This window comes from Salmo salar, chromosome 06, assembly GCF_965601325.2.
Source record: "Salmo salar chromosome 06, fSalSal1, whole genome shotgun sequence".
In the NCBI taxonomy this organism is placed as follows: Eukaryota; Metazoa; Chordata; class Actinopteri; order Salmoniformes; family Salmonidae; genus Salmo; species Salmo salar.
Genome location: NC_138296.1, coordinates 57,497,911 through 57,523,954, shown reverse-complemented (window position 1 = coordinate 57,523,954; position 26,044 = coordinate 57,497,911). Strand labels below are relative to the sequence as shown.

The 26,044-nt window shown below is 41.8% G+C and overlaps 1 protein-coding gene across 6 annotated transcripts in view; it reads left to right on the top strand.

Moving 5' to 3' along the window:
* Positions 1 to 6,497: 6,497 nt before the first annotated feature.
* The window catches only part of LOC106607643 (MAP/microtubule affinity-regulating kinase 3), a 217,383-nt gene continuing 197,836 nt past the window's right edge, over positions 6,498 to 26,044 (top strand). For 3 of the 6 annotated variants that reach the window (XR_006770269.2, XM_014204794.3, XM_014204796.3), the window contains exons 1-3: positions 6,499 to 7,204; positions 25,240 to 25,431; positions 25,979 to 26,032. Coding sequence is in view for 5 of the 6 variants with exons in the window: in XM_014204794.3 (XP_014060269.1) it covers positions 7,154 to 7,204; positions 25,240 to 25,431; positions 25,979 to 26,032 (297 nt within the window). In the remaining variant the exon portion in view is untranslated. Of the gene's footprint in view, positions 7,205 to 11,415; positions 12,049 to 25,239; positions 25,432 to 25,978; positions 26,033 to 26,044 lie in introns of those variants that run through there. The other 3 variants (XM_014204792.3, XM_014204797.3, XM_045720717.2) reach the window with 3 other exon arrangements.

Below are 26,044 nucleotides of genomic sequence, written 5' to 3'. Positions count from 1 at the left end.
AAATCAAAATAGATTTTAGATTCTTCGAAGTAGCCACGCTTTGCCTTGATGAGAGCTCTGCACACACTTCGCATTCTCTCAACCAGCTTCATAAGGTAGTCACCTGGAATGCATTTAAATGAACAGGTTTGCCTTGTTAAAAGTTAATTTGTGGAGTTTCTTTCCTTCTTAATGTGTTTGAGCCAATCAGTTGTGTTGTGACAAGGTAGTTGTGGCATACAGAAGACAGCCCTATTTGGTAAAAGACCCAAGTCCATATTATGGCAAGAACAGCTTAAATAGGCAAAAAGAAACAACAGTCCATCATTACTTTAAGACATGGAAGTCAGTCAAGCCAGAAAATTTGTGCAGTTGCAAAAACCATCAAGCGCTATGAAACTGGCTCTCATGAGGATCGCCACAGGCAAGGAAGGGCCAGAGTTACCTCTGCTGCAAAGGATAAGTTAAATTAGAGTTACAAGCCTCAGAAATTGCAGTCCAAATAAATGCTTCACAGAGTTCACGTAACAGACATCTCAACATCAACTGTTCAGAGAAGACTGCGTGAATCAGGCCTTCATGGTCTAATTGCTACAAAGAAACCACTACTAAAGGACACCAATAAGAAGAGACTTGCTTGGGCCAAGAAACACGAGCAATGGACATTTGACCAGTCTTTTGGTCTGATGGTTTTTGGTTCCAACTGCCGTGTCTTTGTGAGATGCAGAGTAGGTGAACGGATGATGTCAGCATGTGTTGTTCCCACTGTGAAGCATGGAGGAGGAGGTGTGGGGGTGCCTTGCTGGTGTCACTGTCTGTGATTTATTTAGAATTCAAGGCACACTTAACCAGCATGGCTACCACAGCATTCTGCAGCGATGTGCACTCCCACCTCCTGCGCTTAGTGGGACTATAATTTGTTTTTCAACAGGACAATAACCCAAAACACACCTCCAGGCTGTGTAAGGGATATTTGACCAAGGAGAGTAATGGAGTGCTGCATCAGATGACCTGGCCTCTACAATCACCTGATTTAACTACATGATTCCATGTGTTATTTCATAGTTCTGATGTCTTCACTATTATTCTACAATGTAGAAAATAGTCAAAATAAAGATCAACACCTTGAATGAGTAGGTATGCCCAAACTTTTGACTGGTACTGTATATACATATATAATTGTTTTATTTTTTTGTATTACTTTCTACCCTACCACCCCTACCCAAATTGGAGTAAACTAGTGAACATCAACGCTTAGTCTCTACTTCCAGCTTATACATACCATATACCGTCAAACTAAGTTGAATAATACTGTAGCTGTCATTTAAGTTGTTAATAAAACCCTTAAGTATATTCCATATAAGGTGTATGCATTACTTAAACTCAGTAAATGTATTTAGTACCAGTATTGTTAGATATTCCTTAACCATGCACTTAGAGATTTTGGACATCAACAATACTTAATCTAAATGAATGTTCTTCATTGTCTATAATACACTTTGTAGATAGAAATCCCTTTCCAGTTGTAGATTTCAATAAATTCACTTGAATAACAAATCCTGTTGGTGGCAAGATGGCGCTGAAAGATATGGCAGCTCTTCTTCTAGTTCTTAAGCAACTTTGCAGTATTTTTTTTTGTGTGTTGTTTCTTACATTATTAGCCTAAAAGTTTTTGTTTTATTACATACAGCCGGAAACAACGTTTGGATATCAGAGTGGCGGTAACTGACCAGCATTACGACCAGGAATACGACTCATGGTGTGATTGTGATAACATACAGAAACTCAAGTCCTTCTGTTCACCCGACCTAGAATACCTCACAATCAAATGCCGACTGTATTACTTCCCAATATTTTTCTTAACTCTTCTTGAACTGCACTGTTAAGGGCTTTGTAAGCATTTCACGGTAAGGTCTACACTTGTTGTATTCGGCGCATGTGACAAATACAGTTTAATTTGATTTGGACTTCATGCAAACTGGAAACCACATATCCTAAGGCTGCATTTATTGTACATGGGGATTTAACAAAGCAAATTTGAGGAAAACGCTACTGAAGTTCTATCAACACATTGACTGTAGTACTCGCTCTGGTAAAACACTCGGCCACTGCTACTCCCACTTTCGAAATGCATAAAAAAGGCCCTCCGCCCTCCCTTCGGCAAATCTGATCACAACTCCATTTGTCTCTCTTCCTATAGGCCGAAACTCAAATGGGACGTACCTGTGCTAAGGTATATTCAACGCTGGTCTGACCATTCGGAATCCATGCTTCAAGATTGTTTTGATCACGCAGACTGGGATATGTTCCGGGTAGCCTCTGAGTATAACCTTGACATGTACACGGACACGGTGACTGAGTTCATTAAGAAGTGTATAGGGGATGTTGTTCCCACTGTGACTATGAAAACCTACCCAAACCAGAAACCGTGGATAGATGGCAGCATTTGTGCAAAACTGAAATTGTAAACCACCGCATTTAACCATGGCAAGGTGCCTGGGAATATGGTTGAATCCAAACAGTGTAGTTATTCCCTCCGTAAGGCAATCAAACAGGCAAAACGTCAGTGCAGAGAAAAAGTGGAGTCGCAATTCAACGGCTCAGACGAGACGTATGTGGCAGGGTCTACAGACAATCATGGATTACAAAGGGAAAACCAGCCACGTCGCGAACACCGTCTTGCTCCCGGACAAGTGCCACCAATGCGGCCAAGGACTGTGGGCTCTTGTTCTCCGTAGCTGACGTGAGTAAGACCTTTAAGCGTGTTAACCCTCGCAAGGCTGCCTCCTAAGATGGCATCCATAGCCGCGTCCTCAGTGCATACGCAGACCAGCTGGCTGGATGTCCTCACTTGCTTCAAGATGTCCACCTTTGTTCCTGTACCCAAGAAAGCAAAGGTAACTGAAAAAATGAATAATCGCCCCGTAGCACTCACTTTTGTCATCATGAAATGCTTTGAGAGGCTAAGGATAAGGATCATATCACTTCTACCTTACCTGACACCCTAGACCGCCCCAATAGATCAACAGACGATGCAATCGCCATCGCACTGCACACTGCCCTATCTCACCTGGACAAGAGTAATACCTACGTAAGAATGCGGTTCATTGACTATAGCTCAGCCTTCAACACCATAGTACCCTCCAAGCTCATAATTAAACTTGGGGGCCCTGGGTCTCAACCCAGCCCTGTGCAACTGTATCCTGGACTTCCTGATGGGCCGCCCCCAGGTGGTGAAGGTTGGAAACAACACCTCCAATTCACTGATCCTTAACACAGGGGCCCCACAAGGGTGCGTGCTCAGCCCCCTTCTGTACTCCCTGTTCACCCATGACTGAGTGGCCACACACGCCTCCAACTCAATCATCAAGTTTGCAGACGAAACAACAGTAGTAGGCCTGATTACCAACAATGATGAGACAGCCTACAGGGATGAGGTGAGGGCCCTGGCAGAGTGGTGCCAAGAAAATAACCTCTCCCTCAATAAATGAAGGTGCTGAGTCGTGGACTTCAGGAAACAGCAGTGGGAGCACGCCCCTATCCACATCAATGGGACTGCAGTGGAGAAGGTGGAACGCTTCAAGTTCCTCTGTGTATATGTCACTGATAATCTGAAATGGTCCACCCACACAGGCAGTGTGTTGAAGGCAGTGCCTCTTCAACCTCAGGAGGCTGAAGAAATTTGGCTTGGCCCAAGATCCTCACAAACTTTTACAGGTGCACAATTGAGAGCATCCTGTTGGGCTTTATCACCGCCTGGTATGGCAACTGCACTGCCCACCACCTCAGAGCTCTCCAGAGGGGGGTGCGGTCTGCCCAACGCATCACCGGGGGCAAATTACCTGCCCTCCAAGAGACCTACAGCACCTGATGTCACAAGAAGGCCAAAAAGATCGTCAAGGACATCAACCACCCGAGCCACGGCCTGTTCACCCCGCTATCATCCAGAAGGCGAGGGCAGTACAGGTGCATCAAAGCTGGGACAGAGAGACCGAAAAACAGTCATCTCAAGGCCAGACGACTGTTAAATAGCCATCACTTGCCGGCTACCATCCGGTTACTTAACCCAACATCTTAGAGGCTGCTGCCCTCTATACATATACATGGAATCACTGGCCACTTTAATAATGGAACATTAGTCACTTTAATAATGTTTGCATACTGCTTTACTCATCTCATATGTATTCTATTCTACTGTATTTTAGTCAATGCCACTCCGACATTGCTTGTCCTAATATTTATATATTTCTTAATTCCATTTTTTTTACTTTTAGATTTCTGTGTATTGTTTTGAATTATTGTCCGATACTACTCCACTGTTGGAGCTAGGAACACATATTTCGCCACATACGCAATAACATCTGCTAAAAATGTGTATGTGACCAATAAAGTTTGATTTGATTTGGAATAAAATTTACACTGAACAAAAATATAAACGCAACAGGTAAAGTGTTGGTCCCATGTTTCATGAGCTAAAAGAAAAAATCCCAGAAGTGTTCCATATGCACAAAAAGCTTATTTCTCTCAAATTTTGTGAACAAATTTGTTTACATCCCTATTAGTGAACATTTCTCCTTTGCCAAAATAATCCATCCACCTGACAGGTGTTGCATATCAAGAAGCTGATTAAACAGCATGATCACTACTCAGTTGCACCTTGTGCTGGGGACTATAAAAAGCCACTTTAAAATGTGCAGATTTGGCACAATGCCACAGATGTCTCAAGTTTTGAGGGAATGTGAATTTGGCATGCAGACTACAGGAATTTTCAACAGAGCTGTTGCCAGATAATTTAATGTTAATTTCTCTACCATAAGCTGCCTTCAACGTTAGGGAATTTGGCAGTACGTTCAACCGGACTCACAACTGCAGACCACATGTAACCAAGCCAGCTCAGGACCTCCACATCCAGCTTCTTCACCTGTGGGATTGTCTGAGGGGAGGGACGGCGGGTGCTGAGAAGTATGTCTGTAATAAAGCACTTTTGTGGGGAAAACTCATTCTGATTGGCTGGGCCTGGCTCCCCAGTGGGTGGGCCTGCCCTCCCAGGTCCACCAATGGCTGCACCCCTGCCCAGTCATGTGAAATTCATAGATTAGGGCCTAATGAATTTATTTCACTTGACTGAGTTCCTTCTATGAACTGTAACTCAGTAAAATCATTGAAATTGTTTCATGTTGCGTTTTATATTTTTGTTCAGTATAACTTGGATCGGACTAATCTTAGGAGTTTTTTATATTATACAACGTAACCCTGAACGTTCTAGTTCCATGAGCTGCAGGACCAGAGTCAGTGTGATTGATTGAGTCACTATGATGCAACGTGATGAGTGTGTTTTGCTGTCAGATGTTCCTGAAACTGTGGGAAGTGTTTTTTTGGATGTTTAAAGAGTAAGGTGTGTGTGTACGTGAGTGTGTGTACGGGTCTGTGTGATCACCATGGACTCGTGCAAAGACACTTTTTTGCTATTGAGGTGAGGTCAGTGTGACGTGAGTGAGCTCCCAGGCTCCTCTCTGCTGGTTGTGTACTCTCCCTGCGACAGCCAGGGAAAAACTGCACGTTGTTGCCCCAGAGTCCATCTCATTGTGAAAGGAGAAGACAGCTGTTATTCTCACATGAAGAGAGAGAAAGAAAATATTTTCCTGTCTTTCTTGTTTGCTCTTACTCTCCCCGTATTTCTCGCTCTCCCCATTTCTCTCTCTGTCACTCTCCATTCTCTCTCTCTATGTGAATAGACCCTTTGACGGTGCGTGTGGGCCACACAGGAAGTGCATTGCTAGAGGTGCGGCTCATCCTCCCTCGCATGTGAGAGACACAAGACAGGACGCTGTGTGTACGCACTATTTTGAGTGCCAGGGTTCCCCTAATGCAATAATAATCTGAGAGTTCCATCTATATTGTAACCACAGTCATTCAGTCTCACATGCTTCATCACACACACACACACACACACACACACACACACACACACACACACACACACACACACACACACACAACCCGATTGTTAGTCCTCATTGTTAGTTTATTTTCTTTCAAATCCATTTCAGAATTAAGTGTGGCAATGAAAGTATTTTAACTTCCTTTTTTGTTTCCGGCAAGCATTAAACTAAACGTGTGTGTGTGTGTGTGTGTGTGTGTGTGTGTGTGTGTGTGTGTGTGTGTGTGTGTGTGTGTGTGTGTGTGTGATGAAGCATGTGAGACTGAATGATGGTGGTTACAATATAGATGGATAGATTTGGGTGTTCAGAATCATGAGAGATGGAGCAGCACACAAAATAAAAAAACAGCCAAGTCAATCTGTGCTTTCAGTTGATTCACTGACAATGCATGCATGGGATGGAGGGGGCAGCATATATGCCGTTAGGTACAGTAGGCAAGGTATTTCATGTCTTGTGCAGCAGGTAGATATTTTTCTCCAGTAATCACCCTAGCAACAACAAACGCGCTGACCTCAGCCGCAGCGCCAATAAGCTTTAAAGCCGTCTCTTTCCTCACTTCCTCTCAACACATTGGGTTTGGCTTGGCACTCTCCAGTTAGTTGGCGGCCATCTTGGATCTACCAATCAAGCAAACCACCCTTACTTTTGGGATGAGAGGGAGGACTTTAACCGAATTTGAGTCTTTCGGGGTACCAGCCCCATCGGAAAGCGGGGCAGTGCGTATCGGAAGCCGAAAATCAACAGGAACCCAAGCCGCCAAAATTGGCTGCAAATTCTAAGACCGGTTTTACGTGAACTCTTCCCTCCCCTATTCCTTGTCTGAACGTTCTGTCAATTTGTTTGAGGACCTGTGAACTATTGGAATACCGTTTATTGAGCTTTACAATAGATTCGTTCACGAAAAACGGATTGTTACATTTTGGAGCTCGGGGTTATGGTTTGTTTTTGGACAACTTTTGGGGGGGGAATTGTCTTTGTCACAATCAGTCCCACCGGTGTACGGTGCGTTCTGTACAGTAATGCGGTTCGATAATGTATTTAATGAATCGGTGTTATAGACATCTTCCGGCGTATGTTTTGCTGGAACTTGGCTGTGGCGTTGCGTTAATGTGGGTGAACGAATCCATGATCTTAAATATCCGTTCCAGACCTGTTTTACTGTCGTTAGACTAAGGCGCAGCAAAAGCAAAAAGCAGACGCTTAACCATTTCGGGGATCAAGAAATTATTAAAATGTCAACCAGAACGCCACTACCTACTGTTAATGAGCGTGACACTGAAAATGTAAGTATTTGTTCAGTTGAATAACGTTCAGTTCTTTACCATTTTCAGGTCTCAAATTGGTGTTGGTCAACTTTTAAGAATTATGGTAGGCTATTGGTTTAAAATGGCCTTGTACCCAACAGTGATGCAAAGTAACCATCCACAATAGTGCATAACTAAGCTTTTTATCAGAATGTCAGACTGTGACGCAGAACGCGTAGACTATATGTTGCCCAAACTTTAGATTCACATTAGGCCTATTGCTACAGAATTGATTTCGGACTGTGACACATTTTCCAGACTGGTATTTATTCAGGACAGAAAGCTCTGTAAGTAAGACTACTTGGCACGCAGTTTATGCAAGATGCACAGGTTGCGTAGCGTATGTATGTGTGCATACAGAGAAATACATACAGTGCCTTTGGGAAAGTATTCAGACCCCTTGACTTTTTCCACATTTTGTTACGTTACAGCCTTATTCTAAAATGGAGTAAACAGTCCCCCCCCCCCCCCCCCCCCATCAATGTACACCCTGAATCTCAGTGCTAGAGGCGTCACTACAAAACCTGGTTCGATCCCGGGCTGTATCACAATGATTGGGAGTCTCATAGGGCGGCGCACAATTGGCCCAGCGTCGTCCGGGTAAGGATTTGGCCAGGACGTCATTGCAAAATAAGAATTTGTTCTTAACTGACTTACCTAGTTAAATAAACTTACATTAAAAAAACACAATACCCCATATAGCAAAAACAGGTTTAGAATTTTTTTGCAGATTTATTACAAATAAACTGATAACACACATAACACATGTGCAAGTATTCAGACCCTTCACTCAGTACTTTGAATCACCTTTACAGCTTTGAATCTTCTATGGTATGATGCTTCAAGCTTGGCACACCTGTATTTGGGGAGTTTCTCCCATTTCTTCTCTGCAGATCCTCTCAAGCTCTGTCAGGTTGGATGGGGAGTGTCGCTGCACAGCCATTTTCAGGTCTCTCCAGAGATGTTTGATCGGGTTCAAGTCCGGGCTCTGGCTGGGCCACTCAAGGACATTCAGAGACTTTGTCCCGAAGCCACTCCTGGTTGTCTTGGCTGTGTACTTAGGGTCATCGTCCTGTTGGAAAGTGAACCTTTGACCCAGTCTGAGGTCCTGAGCGCTCTGGAGCAGGTCTTCATGAAGGGAATCTCTGTACTTTGTTCCGCTCATCTTTCCGTCGAACCTGACTAGTCTCCCAGTCCGTGCCGCTGAAAAATATTTCTACAGCATGATGCTGCCACCACCATGCTTCAATGTAGGGATGGTGCCAGGTTTCCTCCAGACGTGACATATTCAGGCCAAAGAGTTCAGTCTTGGTTTCATCAGACCAGAGATTCTTGTTTCTCATGGTCTGAGAGTCCTTTAGGTTCCTTTAGGCAAACTCCAAGCAGGCTGTCATGTTCCTTTTACTGAGGCATGGCTTCCATCTGGCCACTACCATAAAGGCCTGATTGTGGAGTGCTGCAGAGATAGTTGTCCTTCTGGAAGTTTCTCCCATCTTCACAGAGGAATTCTGGAGCTCTATCAGTGACCATCGGGTTCTTGGTCACCTCCCTGACCAAGGCCCTTCTCCACCAATTGCTCAGTTTGGCCGGGCAGCCAGCTCTTGGAAGAGGTGGTTCCATGGAGGCCAATGTGTTCTTGGGGACCTTCAATGCTGCAAACATGTTTTGGTACCTTTCTCCAGATCTGTGTCTCGACACAACCCTGTCTCGGCGCTCTACGGACAATTCCTTAGACCTCATGGCTTGGTTTTTGCACTGACGTGAACTGTCAACTGTGGGATCTTATAGACCGGTGTATGCCTTTCCAAATCATGTCCAGTCAGTTAAATTTACCACAGGTGGACTCCAATCAAGTTGTAGAAACATGTCAAGGAGGATCAATGGAAACAGGATTCACCTGAGCTCAATTTCGAGTCTCATAGCAAACAGTCTGAAAACGTATGTAAATAAGGTATTTCAGTTTTGTATTTTTTTAATAAATTTGCTAAAATTGTGTGTAGCTTTGAGGATTTTTTTATTTAATACATTTTAGAATAAGGCTGTAACTTAATAAAGTGGATAAAGGGAAGGGGTCTGAATAATTTCTCAATGCACTGTGTATTGTGTGTATATAAACTCAGCAAAAAAAGAAATGTCCCTTTTTCAGGACCCTGTCTTTCTAAGATAATTAGTAAAAATCCAAATGACTACAGATCTTCATTGTAAAGGGTTTAAACATGGTTTCCCATGCTTGTTCAATGAACCATAAACAATGAATGAACATGCACCTGTGGAACGGTCATTAAGACACTAACAGGTTACAGACATTAGGCAATTCACAGTTATGAAAACTTAGGACACTAAAGAGGCCTTTCTACTGATTGAAAAACACCAAAAGAAAGTTGCCCAGGGACCCTGCTCATCTGGGTGAACATGCCTTAGGCATGCTGCAAGGAGGCATGAGGACTGCAGATGTGGCCAGGCATTTCAATGCCATGACAGGGTATCACGTCTGCTGCAGACGCAGTTGAGCTTATTTCTCCAGTCAGTTGTTTGAATGGAGCTAGGAGTGTTCATGTTTCAAACATGTTCTCAAATGGCAACTGCAGTATGAGAACCAGCACATTAATGAGCATGCAATACGGCTTTCCTCAGTACGAAATCCTTGTCGACCCACTGTGCTGTCAGACTTGGCATGCTCATGGGGCTGACATCGCTGGTCCAGATGTCAGTCGTGAAGCTAATAGCAAGTAGCTCATGGGTGTGAGTCTCAACAATACTGTGTAACTCCGGTAGGGCAATATCTGAAAAATCAAGCCTACTTGGTAATGTGTACCGGTGCTCAACCAGTCGGCGAAAGCCAATGTCACCCACGACAAAGAACTGTTGCTTGTCAAGGGCAATGAATACCATTATCTTGGCATGAATGGATTTCGCCTTTGAGTTGTCTCGCTGAAATTTTCTTACACTTTCAAATGACTGCTCGACTTGTTGACTGCTCGATCCACACAGCAGACATTGTGGGCTAGGTTAGGAATGCTGTGTAGCAACACATCTACCTACGTTTTATATAGGTATACACATCAGCTTTGACATTGGTTTTGCACATCAGCATTAAACTAGACATCGGGCCAATGTTGGCATTTTTAGCTAATATCGTTTGATTCCGATATGCTTACCGATATCGTGCATCCCTAGTGTATGTGTTATATTTGTGTCTGTATTTAACACACCAACAAATGTAGAGCCTTTGGGCTATTTTCTGCCCAATTTCTTGCAATTTGTAATGTTTAGAGATTCAACCGGTGATTGTGTTCAGTTTCATCTGTTCATTTTCAACACCATATATTCATGTGCTCGGATGACAGGCACTGACAGCTCCATCATTGAAGGCATTGAAACAGAGAGCGTGGGTTGGCGGCCTAGATACATATTACCTATAATGCTGCCTCGTATAGATGCATTCTATTGTGGTGGGGCAAGGTCCAAATGTTATATTACAAAGATGCCTCTGCTGTTATTGGTTGGCATGGTATTATGAGGTATAGTGCCTTCAGAAAGTTTTCACACCCCTTGACTTTTTCCACATTTTGTTTTTCAGCCTGAATTGAAAATGTATACAATTGAGATTTTGTTTTGTCATTGGCCTACACACAATACCCCATAATGTCAAAGTGGAATATATATATATTTTTTGTATTTTACCACCTTTTTCTAACCAATTTCGATATTGTCTCATCGCTGGAATTCCCGAACAGATTCAGAAGAGGCGAAGGTCGAGTCATGCGTCCTCCAAACCACGCTACTTAACACCCGCCCACTTAACCCGGAAGCCAGCCGCACCAATGTGTCGGAGGAAACAGCCTGCCCGCAAAAAATTCTAAACGTGTTTTCACTTTGTCGTTATGGGGTGGGTATTGCATGTAGATGGGTGAGAAATCAATGTAATCCATGTTGAATTCAAGATGTGTAACAACCAAATGTGGAATAAGTCAAGGGGTGTGAATACTTTCTGAAGGCACTCCTCATAATACCGTGCAAACCAATAACAGAGCAGGCATCTTTGTAATGTAAAGATTGGACCTTGCCCCACCACAATTGCATTTTTATATATACGAGGGAGCATTACAGGTAATATGCAGTATCTAGGCCGCCAACCCACGCACTCTGTTTCAATGCTTTCAATGATGGAGCGGTCACCAGAACTCATGAATATATATATATATATATGGCGTTGGAAATTAACCGATGATAATATACACTAAAATAGACCATACACTATAATAGTGGAGGTTATGCACTTACCTCAAATTCATAGTTTTCCTTTTATTCGCTGTGACTTTTTTTTGTATGTGTAACCGATGTGAAATGGCTAGTTAGTTAGCGTTTCAATCAGTGACGTCACTCGCTCGGAGACCTGAAGTGGTTGTTCCCTTTGGGCTGCGGCTTTTGTGGCGCGATGGGTAACGATGCTTCGTGGGTGTCAGTTGTTGATGTGTGCAAGGGTCCCTGGTTCGAGCCCAGGTTGGGGCGAAGAGAGGGACGGAACCTACACTGGTCATATGGTCATTGGCAGCGTATACATAGTCCCAATTTTAGCTTCAAGACGCCGGCAATTTGAAAAAAACGTAAAAGTAGTTTGGGCTCTGTCTGCCCACCCCCTTTGAATTGAGCGACAGGTGCCCACAATGTGTTCACACTTGTCTGAGCATCACTGAGCGCAATTTGGATCAATAACCTGCCACCAGCACAAAACCGGACGAGCACTCTGTTCTGATGCCATTCAGATCGCCAATGCTAGGATGAAGGGCTCACACTCGGTAAAAAGGCACCGCATCGCCATAGTAAGTATCTATTTTCTTCCAGAAGTGACCCATTTTAGTTAAAGCTGCAATATGAAACTTTTTGGGCAACCTGACCAAATCCACATAGAAATAGAGTTGTAGATCTGTCATCATTGAAAGTAAGTGTACGAAGCTGTAGATCTGTTCAATGTGCGCTATTTCTATGCGTCCCATTCTTAAGTTTCATTTTTGTGTTTTTTTAACTTTTTTGTTTTGTAAACCAGCTGAAAATACAACATTTTGGCTTATGGAAAATATATTTCACAACGATTTAATGTTACAATGATTCTCCACACTACATTTGCATGTTTTGTCACGTACTGTCAAATTGGGCGAACTCTTTGAATTTTAGCAACCATGAAATTGTGGAGCGATTTATGCATTGTCATCTTTAATGACAATTGGCGCGAGAGAGCTTATCTAGTCAAGATAATTAATCGGGCTATTTTAAATGTATCAGGGTTCATAGTTTTTACTGTAAACCAAGGTTGAGGTATTTGGAGACTTTCGAATTCTGTGCGCAAATCAGCCATTTCTGTGCGTCCTAAGAAAGAGAGACCTGCAATTTCGAAACCTGTATTCTGCTACCCATACCGATGTCACATTCAAGTTTGAGTTGAACAACCGGTGCTGTGTTTAAAATGAGCCCCCTTGCTCACACAGCACATACTCTAATTAGGCTACATCCGACCCTTGACACCTTAAATGGGAGAGACTTTTACAATGGAGCCATTGCTTGACACCAAACGACTCCATCCCTGACCAAGCCTTTGACACTACGGTTGCAACCTTGGTCTGTTATTTTGGGGCACAACGTTGATTCATTGTCTGTGTGCTTTACTTTGAAAGGCATTAAACTGCAAGTGGTTTAGCGGAATGAGAAACCACAGATGGGCCTTCTATCAAAGAGGATCGTCTAACTATCTCTTTTTAAATTCTGTTTTGTGTGGGTTAGATTTATTTTATTGAGATAGGAAAATTAGGAGACCGAGTGAGTCCGAGGGGCAGTGGGTTGTATTTGAACTCTGGTAGCCTAGGCTGTACATGACATTAACTGTTGGACCACACAGGCCACATGCTGTAGCCTACCTATCTCAATACGGAGTTCACATCGCTATATGGTCCTAGAAATGAAGATGCTCTGATTCTTAGGGCCTATTCCATAGAGCCAAATTGTTATGTACTGCACGTTGTGGGATTATATTTCACAATTGCCTTTTGGATGATTGAGTTTTGAACGTGCCCCAGTTTGCTCAGAGCTGTCAGAACTTGGGTATATAGAGGACAGGGTTTCTGTTAGCCGGTATTTTTTAAGCCGATTAAATACAATTAACACCGGGCCAATTGTCCGGGAAAAGGAAATGACTCCATTGCGAAATAATGCTTTTTAGCCTATTAATTGATGGGAAAACCAGTTGAACGAATTAAATTTGATCGGTCATGCTGATCGGTGTATATGGGTAATTTGCATATTTTGGGTAATTAAATTGCCGTGTGTGTGTGTATATATTCGTTATGTATCTCAGATACAGAGCCTTGGAGGGAAAATCTGTCAGACAGCGCTTTTATAAGCCATGCAAAATTCTAAATGCAATCGTGTGTTAAATATTTTTTGGGGGCCACTGTTAAAAAAGTACTATTTTTATTTCTTTACTGGCTAATTTAAGTGCGTTTCCCCTTCACAATTCAAATGCATAGGCAACGTAAGGCAGGTTTCATCAGTGCATCACACACCACTTTGCAATGAGCTGGAGGCTGTATGCATTTTGAAAACCTATAGCTACTTAATTGTTTGAAACCTGAACATTTTACTACATATAATGTTTTACTTTGCTTCAATGTAGCCTAGGCAAAATCTGACCATAGCCGTGGAGGAAATTATTTTGTAAGGACTTCCTTCCATATGCCATTGAAACCAGTAGCCTATCTCTCTCATGTTCTATTGGTTATCAACTTTCTTTTATTGTCCGATAGCCAACTGCACTGTGTGCATTGCAAGTTTATCAACATATTTAAGCTAAACGTTCTTATCTGTTGCATCGGATTTATTGCTTTAAAAAAAAGAATGATGTAGCCTAGGTTATATGAATTTGGGATCTATCATCCAACAACTTAGTCTGCTGTTTCTTTCTCAACAAGCTGACCATTAGCAGAAAAAAGTGTACCTATTCTATGGGGATATTAGATTGACATAGGCTCATAGGCGACGCGTCCATAAGGCTAGGGCAAGTAAATTGAATTAAATTGCCAAAATGATATAGCCTAATTTAGGCTTCTCTTGTCTATACAGAAATAAATAAAAGCTTCCCCTAGACGAGGGGGGGGAGAAGAGTGGGTTGTTTTAAATGGCATTGCCTACAGTTGGAAGGAAATGCAGCATGCCCTGTTGCACTGCAAATACTAAATAGATGATTGTTGAGTTACGACTGTCAGTGATAAGTAGAGGCCCAGCCAGGCATATCACAATATCAAAAAATGCAATCGTGGGAAAACAGTTTGCAAAGCAAATGGCTATTGCTGTAAAGAGAAGACAATGAAAAGACTCATCTGTCTTTTAGTTATCAAAATGATCAACTTAATGGAACGAACAACAGTAGGTATATCTTATTGTCACCAGCGGAGCGCATCGGCCATATCCCCGGTGAGTGCGTGTTGTGCATATTCATTCTTTAGCATTGTTGTGCCACTTCAGTTTTGTTTTTCCTCCAGTTTAGATGGACGTCATATTCTATTGGTGTCTCCCCTTCTCTTAGGCCTGTTACATGGTCAAGGTCGTTTTCATTGATCTGTTTGTCATTGTCAACAGAGTAGGCCGCCCTGTAATTTGTCGTATTAAAAAAAAAAAGTCTGATCATGTCCCCAGTCCTATAACGGAGTAGAGTTGCATGACATTTTTTTTTTCCTATGCGAAGAAATAAGAAACGTATCTGATATAGCCTATATCCCAGGCTTCTACGCTGTACACGCTCAGCCATGCATAAGAACAATCTTTTTTTGTGAACAGTGATTGAGTTATATTATTGGCTTAAATTATGATTATCCAATCTACTCATCATAATCCAAATAGTAGGCTATTTTACATAAATCTGCAAATGCGATGATACATGGAATGCTTTACTATAAAGGTTTATGGTGAAAATGTGTTTCCCCAAACTTGAAGCTCACGCTCCACCTGTGCGTAGGCTAGCAATGCAGCTTTTTGTTACTCGTCTTGATGGCTGAGGGAAAGTCAATGTGGACAGTTATTCTAACATCTTCAAAGTGCGTGGTAAAGACATGTCATTTCATCCTCGACTTGCATGTTCTGTTAAGATGAATTACCATAATCTAAATGTGATTTTCAGTCCTTCTGAGCACTGCGGGTGGACCCCCTAATCAAGTTTCGCACGCAATGCATTTGTGTCTGGTGAATTTTTCAAATCTCCGGTAAATTAAACCGGTCAAATGTTCGGCACCACATTTTCCTAACAGAAACCCCGATAGAGGGTAAGCTACTTTGTTGCTGTTGTCATTAGCATTTAAGATGGGCGGCGTAGCCTAGTGGTTAGAGCGTTGGACTACTAACCGAAAGGTTGCAAGTTCGAATCCCCGACTTCCGCTGTTTCTAGGTCGTCATTGTAAATAAGAATTTGTTCTTACCCTAGTAAAATAAAGGTTAAAAAAATCTGTGAGGGGGGTAAAACGAGTTCAATACAGTAGTTGTAGGCACACAAGTTGCAAAACTATTACCCCTCCATGAAATGTTTTGTTTCAGTTTTTTGAACAGTCACTGTGTCTTATAAAACACTTGGGTCATAGACAAATAGAAAGTGTTCTGACTGAAAAGGAGAAACCACAAACTAAGGGGTTGTTTTCACAGCATCGCGGAAACATCCCAGCAGTGTGTCAATGTTGCCACAATGTTACAACGATGCTCTTTGTGTGTGTGTAATTTAAATATAGACTGAGACTGAAGTGAAGCGTTTGGCGTCATCTTATGATGGGACATGGTTATGATTTCTCATTCAAGAGTAAACCGGTTTCCATCCAACTATTTCATGCAGGTGAATGACCTAATGCATAAAAAAAGTATGCAGAGTTTATAGGCAGATGCAGGGGCGAAAATCTGATATCAACTTTGGAGGGGACAATTACATGACATTTTCTCAAGAGCAATTCCTGAGGGGGACACCAAAAGTAGTGCTGTAACACACATCCTACATTGTAATATGATAAATGTATATTGAGGAACCAAAGAAATAAGGTGTTTGCCGTACTCCTAACTACCGGTACCCAAAACTACACAACTAATCACAACAGCAATACCATTGCCTTTAACAAATCTTAGTTCAGTCACCAGTTTAAGTTGAGAGTGGGGGTATCCATGGCATTTTCCAATTATGTTCCTATTTTACAAGTCAAAAAAATTGAGAACCTTTCATAATGTTGCCAAACAAAGACTCAACAAACTTACCTGAGACTCCCTGTCTCTGCCAGTCTGTCCCTGCATATCTGTCCCCAACTCTGCTGTCTGTGTGCCATCTGTTGCCTGCTCTGCCTAATGACATCATTGTGAAACATTTCCATTAGAATTTCATTTCTTTCTTATGAACATTTTATCAACTAGTCTTTGAGATATTAGGCTACTAGGGTTCTTACTTTGCGTTTTGGTGTACTGAAAAATACTCTGATGTCCGTCTTTTATTTTTCTGCCATTTTTCTACCTGGCTGGCTGGCTATACACACACACACACACACACACACACACACACACACACACACACACAGTGTGTAGGTTATTTACAGTAGGAGATGGGCTTCTATCATCTTATCTTTTATCATTCTATTTGGACTTCGATCTAAAAGGTAGCTAGCAAATGTGAAACAGATTAAAATGACAAGAGTTGACAGCTGTATGAGTTCACCATTTACACAACATATGCTGCAACCTTTTGTAATTGTAATAGTTTGTTTCATATTGGCTGGCTTCCAACAATAGCTGAATTTGCAAAGCTAGCGAGCACCAATTCTGTTTCAGTGGTGTTTGCTATAATCTTTGCTACCCGGGTGAAATAAAATAAATAAATAAAAGTTCCCTTGCGACAATTTAGCTTTTGTACCGAGACCATTAAATATATTTAAGACAATGGTAGAAGAGAGTGTAGTTCTGTTCAGTTTGGACTTCAGTTTATCGCTAACCTTATCACAGGGACTTTGAAGCACTAATTTACATCATCTGCATGCTGATCTTGAAATAAATTGACGATAGCAAAGATTCCATCTTTGACGAGGCCACATAAATGGAATAGGTACTAGCCAGCTTAATAGTTAATATTTGCGCGCTAGCTCTGCATATTCAGCTAGTGTGTGTGCGCGATTGACTGGATTAACCTCACGTCAGTTACGTTCATTGAGTGCCTTTCAGACAGTAGACACGACCCCTCTGTTACCTTGCCAACTAAGGAACTGGCAGTGGATCAAACCATTGTGAGGCAAAGGGTGGGGGGGTCGCAATCTTTTGAAACTTAAAAACGCGCTATTAAGTGTCTATAATCAGCACAATTGCTTTCATTGCGTATTATTAATATTATTTAAATTACATAGTTATGTTTCAGTGATATATTGGGGGGGACAAATCATATTTTTCCCAGGATGGGGGGGGTCGTGTCCCCCCCGGGATTTCCGCCCCTGGGCAGATGTAATAACCACAATACAGGCACTGAGTTCATCCACCTCTGGCCTGCTCGCCTCCCTACCTCTGCGGAAGCACAGTTCCCGCTCAGCCCAGTCAAAACTTTACGCTGCTCTGGCACCCCAATGGTGGAGCAAGCTCCCTCACGAGGCCAGGACAGCGGAGTCAATCACCTCCTTCCGGAGACACCCGAAACCCCACCTCTTTTACATCCAGAGCGACTTACAGTAGTGAATACATTCATTTCATACATTATTATTACTTTTTTTTTTCCTACTGGCCCCTCGTGGGAATCGAACCCACAATCCTGGCGTTGCAAACACCATGCTCTACCAACTGAGCCACACAAAGTAGATGCCCAAACTACTTTAACGTTTTTTCAAATTGCCGGCGTCTTGAAGCTAAAATTGGGACTATGTATACGCTGCTAATGACCAGTGGATATCATAAGGTGAATGCACCAATTTGTAAGTCGCTCTGGATAAGAGCGTCTGCTAAATGACGTAAATGTAATGTAAATGTTATGAAATGAGTGATATGCACGGTGATGAGCTTCATGCAAATTTCCAATACATATTGAGGGTAGGCTGTCATTTGAATGATGCTGGTGACATAAGGATCGGTGCTTGACTGTCATTTAATATATTTTTAAACATTTTATATCCATAATCTCATCAAATAACATACCCTGTCCACTTTATCAGTGAACTGTTGTCTTGAACTGTTGTCTTGCGCATGCGCCAAAACCAGATCGGGCAAGTAATGATATTTATCCCAACAGTTTTTGTGACAAAACCAATCTGTAGAGTTGAAAACTCAGTAGAAGCACTGTCATCATGCAAACCATTTTATCTGCTTAAAACGTCAGTTGGATGGAAACACCTCTGGAGTGAAAATGCAATACATTTTTTTTTTAATGCTGATTTTACAATATTTGCATGAAAATCTTTCGCCAATTGGATGGAAACCTAGCTACTGGTACCAATGCATTTAAACTAATCAGTGGTCGCGTTAGAGTTCAGAAATCTGCATTTTCAAAAAGCAGACCTGCTTTTTTTTTTTGCATTTTGTATTGGAAGTTTACAATTGTTTTGCTTAAAAAAGTGATCAGGGGCATGCAACTATAGTTTTCCTTCACAGAAGATACATTAGTGCAACACATTCGGCAGAAAATATCTTCATTTTCATCAGATGACAAAAAAGTGCAACGCTATTTGGCTGGCTAGCCACACAAGTAAATGAGCTTACAATGAAATAGCAAGGTATTTTTAGCCAAAAACGATGCATGGCCATAATATTTCTAATGTTTATTATAGAAAGAATGTAGTCAGCTACATTTCCAAATGTTTTGTTTAAAGTTAATCTTGCGTTTTACCAGAGAAAAGTAGCTACACGTCAGAGACGGTCTGCTAATAGAATTCCCGTTCGACATCCCAGTCGAGAAGAGCAACTGAAGCACAACATTAGTTTGATGCGGAGCAGAAATGACAATACGAAGCATTTTTAGATCTGCATTTACAAAACGCAGCAGGATATTTCTTAATGCTTTAAGTTGACCCCTGTTCATTGGAAGTCTGTCACCAAACAAAATGACATTTCCCATGTAACCACATGTTAATACAATGTTTAGTTACATAAATATGAGGGTATATTTTTACCCTGCAAGACCCCATTCACTGTTGAGAGGGTTGAGATTGAGAAAGGTGCTTGGTTTTGGTTGGCCCATCTGACATGCTGGGCAGGAAAGGACAGCAGTGCCCAAGAGGACCTGCGTCACAGCTAGAGATTGACCAACACCGATACCGATTTATTGGAGGACCAAAAATAGCCGATACCGATTAATCAGCATTTTTATTTATATATATCTCTACAGTTCAAGTCGGAAGTTTACATACACTTAGGTTGGAGTCATTAAAACTCGTTTTTCAACCACTCCGCAAATTTCTTGTTAACAAACTATAATTTTGGCAAGTCAGTTAGGACATCTACTTTGTGCAGGACACAAGTCATTTTTCCAACAATTGTTTACAGACAGATTATTTCAAATGGACAATGACCCCAAGTATACTTCCAAAGTTTTCCTTAAGCCATTTTTCCACAACAAAGTCAAGGTATTGGAGTGGCTGTGACCAAAGCCCTGACCTCATTCCCAAAGAATTTGTGGGCAGAACTGAAAAAGTGTGTGCGAGCAAGGAGGCCTAGAAACCTGACTCAGTTACACCAGCTCTGTCAGGAGGAATGGGCCAAAATTCACCCAACTTATTGTGGGAAGCATGTGGAAGGCTACCCGAAACGCTTGACCCAAGTTAAATAATTTAAAGGCAATTCTACCAAATAGTAATTGAGTGTATGTAAACTTCTGACCCACTGGGAATGTGATGAAATAAATAAAAGCTTAAATAAATTATTCTCTACTATTATTCTTACATTCCAGTGGTGTAAAAAGTGGTGATCCTAACTGACCTAAAACAGGGAATCTTTACTAGGATTAAATATCAGGAAATGTGAAAAAATGAGATTAAATGTATTTGGCTAAGGTGTATGTAAACTTCCAACTTCAACTATATATATGTGTATGTATATATGTGTATGTATGACAATTACAACAATACTGAATGAACAATTTTAGAGTAAGGCTGTAATGTAACAATGTGTAAAAATCAAGAGGTCTGAATACTTTCTGAATGCACTGTATTAAACCACCCAGAAACATCAAGGATGCAGTTGTCCTTTTGAATTGAGCTGCATGACATGAAGGAAACTAGGGCTGGGCAATATGGCCAAAATATCACTGTTTCACATTTTTTACGGTATTTTATGTTTTTGAATAATACAAAATTCAAAAGGCACTCGCACATCTGAGCAATCTTATTACAGGTGCATGGCAACAGTTGAAACAGGATGAAGAAAAAAGGAAACTGCACACTGAAAAAGCTCTGACGAAGGCCGTTAGGCCGATACGTAAGCTTATTAAATATCAGTGATACTATCAAGAGCAGTGTGCGGTTTCCTTTTTCCCAGGAATATGGACACTGGTTTGGGCGGACCCACAGGGCACCGTCGTGGCCGTGGGCTCCCGGCTGCTCAATGTCTTTAGATATTTTTGTCAGATGTTACTATGGAATACTGAAATATAATTACAAGCATTTCATAAGCGTCAAAGGCTTTTATTGAAAATTACATGAAGTTGATGCAGAGAGTCAATATTTGCAGTGTTGACCCTTATTTTTCAAGACCTCTGCAATCCGCCCTGGCATGCTGTCAATTAACTTCTGGGCCATATCCTGACTGATGGCAGCCCATTCTTGCATAATCAATGCTTGGAGTTTGTCAGATTGTGGGTTTTTGTTTGTCCACCCGCCTCTTGAGGATTGGCCACAAGTTCTCAATGGGATTAAAGTCTGGGAAGTTCCCTGGCCATGGACCCAAAATATCGATGTTTTGTTCCCCGAACCACTTAGTTATCACTTTTGCCTTATGGCAAGGTGCTCCATCATGCTGAAAAAGGCATTGGTCGTCACCAAACTGTTCCTGGATGGTTGGGAGAAGTTGCTCTCGGAGGATGTGTTGGTACCATTCTTTATTCATGGCTGTGTTCTTAGGCAAAATTGTGAGTGAGCCCACTCCCTTGGCTGAGAAGCAACCCCACACATGAATGATGTCAGGATGCTTTACTGTTGGCATGACACAGGACTGATGGTAGCGCTCACCTTGTCTTCTCAGGACAAGCTTTTTTCCGGAGACCCCAAACAATCAGAAAGGGGATTCATCAGAGAAATTGACTTTACCCCAGTCCTCAGCAGTCCAATCCCTGTAACTTTTGCAGAATATCAGTCTGTCCCTGATGTTTTTCCTGGAGAGAAGTGGCTTCTTTTCTGCCCTTCTTGACGCCAGGCCATCATCCAAAAGTCTTCGCCTCACTGTGCGTGCAGATGCACTCACACCTGCCTGCTGCCATTCCTGAGCAAGCTCTGTACTGGTGGTGCACCGATCCCGCAGCTCAATCAACTTTAGGAGACGGTCCTAGCGCTTGCTGGACCTTCTTGGGGTGGCCCTTCACAACAATTGAACCGCTCTCCTTGAAGTTGTTGATGATCCGATAAATGGTTGATTTAGGTGCAATCTTACTGGCAGCAATATCCTTGCTTGTGAAGCCCTTTTTGTGCAAAGCAGTGATGACGGCACGTGTTTCCTTGCAGGTAACCATGATTGACAGAGGAAGAACAATGATTCCAAGCACCACCCTCCTTTTTGAAGCTTCCAGTCTGTTATTCAAACTCAATCAGTATGACAGAGTGATCTCCAGCCTTGTCCTTGTCAACACTCACACCTGTGTTAATGAGATAATCACTGACATGATGTCAGCTGGTCCTTTTGTGGCAGGGCTGAAATGCAGTGGAAATGTTTATTGGGGGGGATTCAGTTCATTTGCATGGCAAAGTGGGACTTTGCTCAGATGAATTGCAATTAATTGCACTCTTCATAACATTCTGGAGTTTATGCAAATTGCCATCATACAAACTGAGGCAGCAGACTTTGAAAATTAATATTTGTGTCGTTCTCAAAACTTTTGGCCACGATTGTACATTCTAAGTGATTTCAAAGGGAATTTGTCCAATCTGATTGTTTTAAACTGTTCAATTCAACCAACAATTATTTCCTGCATTTCCATCAACACAAAGCCAAATCTACACTGGAGTTGCTTACCAAGAAGACAGTGAATGTTCCTGAGTGGCCAAGTTACAGTTTCTACTTAAATCTGCTTGAAAATCTATTGTAGGACTTCAAAATTGAGGTTCAGCCATTATCCCAACACCTTGACAGAGCTTGAATAATGGGCAAATATTGCACAATACAGGTGTGCAAAGCTCTTATGAGACTTACCCAAGAAAGCTCACAGCTGTAATTGCTGCCAAAGGTGTTTTCTAACATGTATTGACTCTGGGGTAAAATACTTATCCAATCAAGGTATGAATCCCCCCAAAATACAATTATTTATTCCTCTTTGACTGAGTATTTTATGTAGATTGTTGACAAAAAAATCCCACATTTAATCCAAATGAGGTGTAGACTTTCTATAGGCACTATTAACCCATTCCAAAGTTATACACGCTGTACTAGTTGACAATTCAACTGTGAGTAGGGCTTTCAGAGTAGAGGAAAACACCATGGTGAGGCTCAATCTCATATTTGTTGCCTATCTATGGGACACTGCTCAGTTCTGCCTCCAAGACAAAACTCATCTCAGTCAAGGTCAATCTACATCTTTGGATGGGGATCTCATCAGTTGATAGCAATGCCATACTGCACACGGTTGGTTGGTTAGTTAGACAGTCAGTCAATAAATGGATTGACATCGAACTTATGTGAAGATAACTCACTGCAAGACATTGTATACCTGGATTGATTGCTGTAAAAATTGAATTGATTCTGAGAATGTTGTTGGGTGATGTATGGGTATCCACATCTAAACATGCCTTTTACTTAAAGTTATTTTTTTCTTTCTTCCCCCCTCATCGCTAAGAAATCTATACAATCAATTTCAATATGAAAACGTCCCTTAAAGACATTGGCTCTTAAGCTATATCAAATTGTATTTGTCAAATGTGCCGAATACAACACGTGTAGATGTTGCAGTGGAATGCTTACTTACCAGCCCTTAACCAACAATGCAATTAAGAAAAATGTGTTAAAGTATTTACTGAAACTGAAGTAAAAAAGAAATAAGCACAATATAAAAATAACATAATAATTATGGAACAACAATAAAATATCAGTAGCGATGCTAAATACAGCGGGTACTGGTAAAGAGTCAATGTGCGGGGGCACAGGTTAGTTGAGGTAATTTGTACATGTACGTAGAGGTAAAGTGACTATGCATGGATAATAAACAGAGAGTAGCAGCAGCGTAAAAATGGGGGGACAATGCACATAGTCCGGGTAGCCATTTTGATTAGCTGTTAACAGAAGCTGTTAAGAAACCTTTTGGACCTAGACTTGGCGCTTCGGTACGGCTTGCCGTGCTATTTTGAGTCTGTTCAAGGTCTGTTTTCTGAAATAAGTCTATTCTAGATGAGTTATTACAATGTGGGAATGTTTCTCTAGATGAGGTATTATACCGTGGGAAGGTTTCTCAATGTCAAGTTTGTGTGCGTGCAGCCACATGCTCACTCGACTGCTTTGCTCATTCTTTAATACTAATGGCTTTTCAACGTTGTTCAAACATTTAGCAATCTCTACCCTCATTACCAGGCAGTGCTGATATGATTTACTCACCAGTACTTTCTTATCCTTATGTCAACTCATGCTAATGCCTGTATGTTTGTATCCTTTGCAATCCTTACCAATGGTGATATGTCAACAGGAGGGAAAAAAACCATCTACATTGTATACTCTATGAATATGACCATAGCGCATGATTTATGACCTGTCGGGTGGTGGGAGCATTCTCATGACTTCGCTAGCAGTAAGATTTGAGCGCAATTTCCAAAAAGATAAGTTCTGTAGCATACGAAGGATGTCACTTTCTATTTTCTGACCGACATTGACGGCGTGGATACTTAAGCTCCGCAAACCCGGTACCAGGCCCAAAACAACCGCTCCGAATTTAACAAGTTAAATAATTATCACCTAACAGCAAGAACCTTACCATCTAGTGGTCAGAACCTGGTAATATCAGTATGTAAGATGGTACATAAACCCAACCATTTCAATCAGGGGGGAAAAAAATCCCCACGCAGCACGAACGTTGGACCCTCTGTGAACACACCGTGCTGCTGCAAAGTCCTTTGTCTTTTCTGTCATAGGTCAGTTCAAACAGATCCAACTTAGACTTTTCTCTGTTCTTTTCAACTGTTACGCATGAAATGACCATGGCGTTACAATTCCAGCAACTGATTTGTTTTTCTAAGAATACATTACATCAGAAGAAGAAGAAACAGTACTCTGAGACGCAGCTACATGCTACTTGTCAAACATGTATGATTAAATACTCGTTGTTGGGGTGGGGGAATGGGGTCCATGGATGGCTTTTGACCACATCTTTGGATTCCTCATGTCTTGTTCATTGTTAGAAAAAAGTTTAGTCCAAATCAGACGTCAGGTACTATAATTAAGTATAATATGAATCCTATCAATTAAAGTGGCCAATTTGAGATCAAATTATATTTAAACAAAGTAATGTTTCTGTAATGCTTATGTTATCAGTTTCGAACTACAGAATCTATGTCAAAACAATCTGAGATGGTGGGTGTCATTGCTTGCTGAAATGACATGAAACGACCCAGATGTGACACGTGCCGGGAAGTGTTACCACTGAACTACGGCTCTACCCATAGTGATTGTTTGAATGTCTATTGATAAGTTCAGCTCTGATCAATGCCCTCTAGGCAAGGAACATTTTACCTTTTCTAGCTTTGGCTTTTGATTGTGTCAAGTTCTAAGCTGCCTTGCTGCTGCCTGTCTGTGCAAGATCAATGTCCCCTCCCCCCTTTGACACGAGACTTATCTTCTGTCCACAGCACACCTCACACGCTGATGGGCGCAATGAGGTTACCACGCGACCCAGCCGCTCGGGCTCCCGCTGCCGGAACTCTATTGCCTCGTGTGCCGATGAGCAGCCGCACATCGGAAACTATCGGCTGCTCAAAACCATCGGCAAGGGAAACTTCGCCAAGGTCAAGCTGGCACGCCACATCCTCACGGGCAGAGAGGTGAGACCCCATCAGACTCCGGAGGCACCTGCCATGTTTGATTGTGCATTATCTAATTTGTTTGGCTAGAATATAATACAGTAAAGTAGAATTGTTTGTACTTTATGGAGGAAGTTATTTTCACAAAGTTCGTTTGTGGGCTTAGCTAATACCGGCCACCTCACCCTTCCTGTACCTGAAAAGTCAAGGGGCAACGCACTGCACTAATCATAACAATAGTCAATGTAATTGCATTTTGTTCATTGGTGAAACAAACAAAATGCAAGTTAATGGCCTGAGAGTAATAGGGAAATTGAACTAGATATACTGTGCTTTCAATGCTGTAAATTAAACTTAAACTTAACAAACTAGACGAACTGAAGCAAATTGTATAGAGACCCCCTCCAGCCCTCGCAGTTCTCCTAGAGGCAATGCTTTACACACTCTAAAATTGCAACTATGCATTCTGAGAAACATGTTTGTCATTGGTGGCCCGTTTACAGGCTTGCCAATTCTTTAGGAGTGGCTGCTACAGGATTGATTGTTTTCCTTTACTCTTTCTTGATAGGTTGCCATTAAAATAATTGACAAGACACAACTGAATCCTACCAGTCTTCAAAAGGTAAAAGGAAAA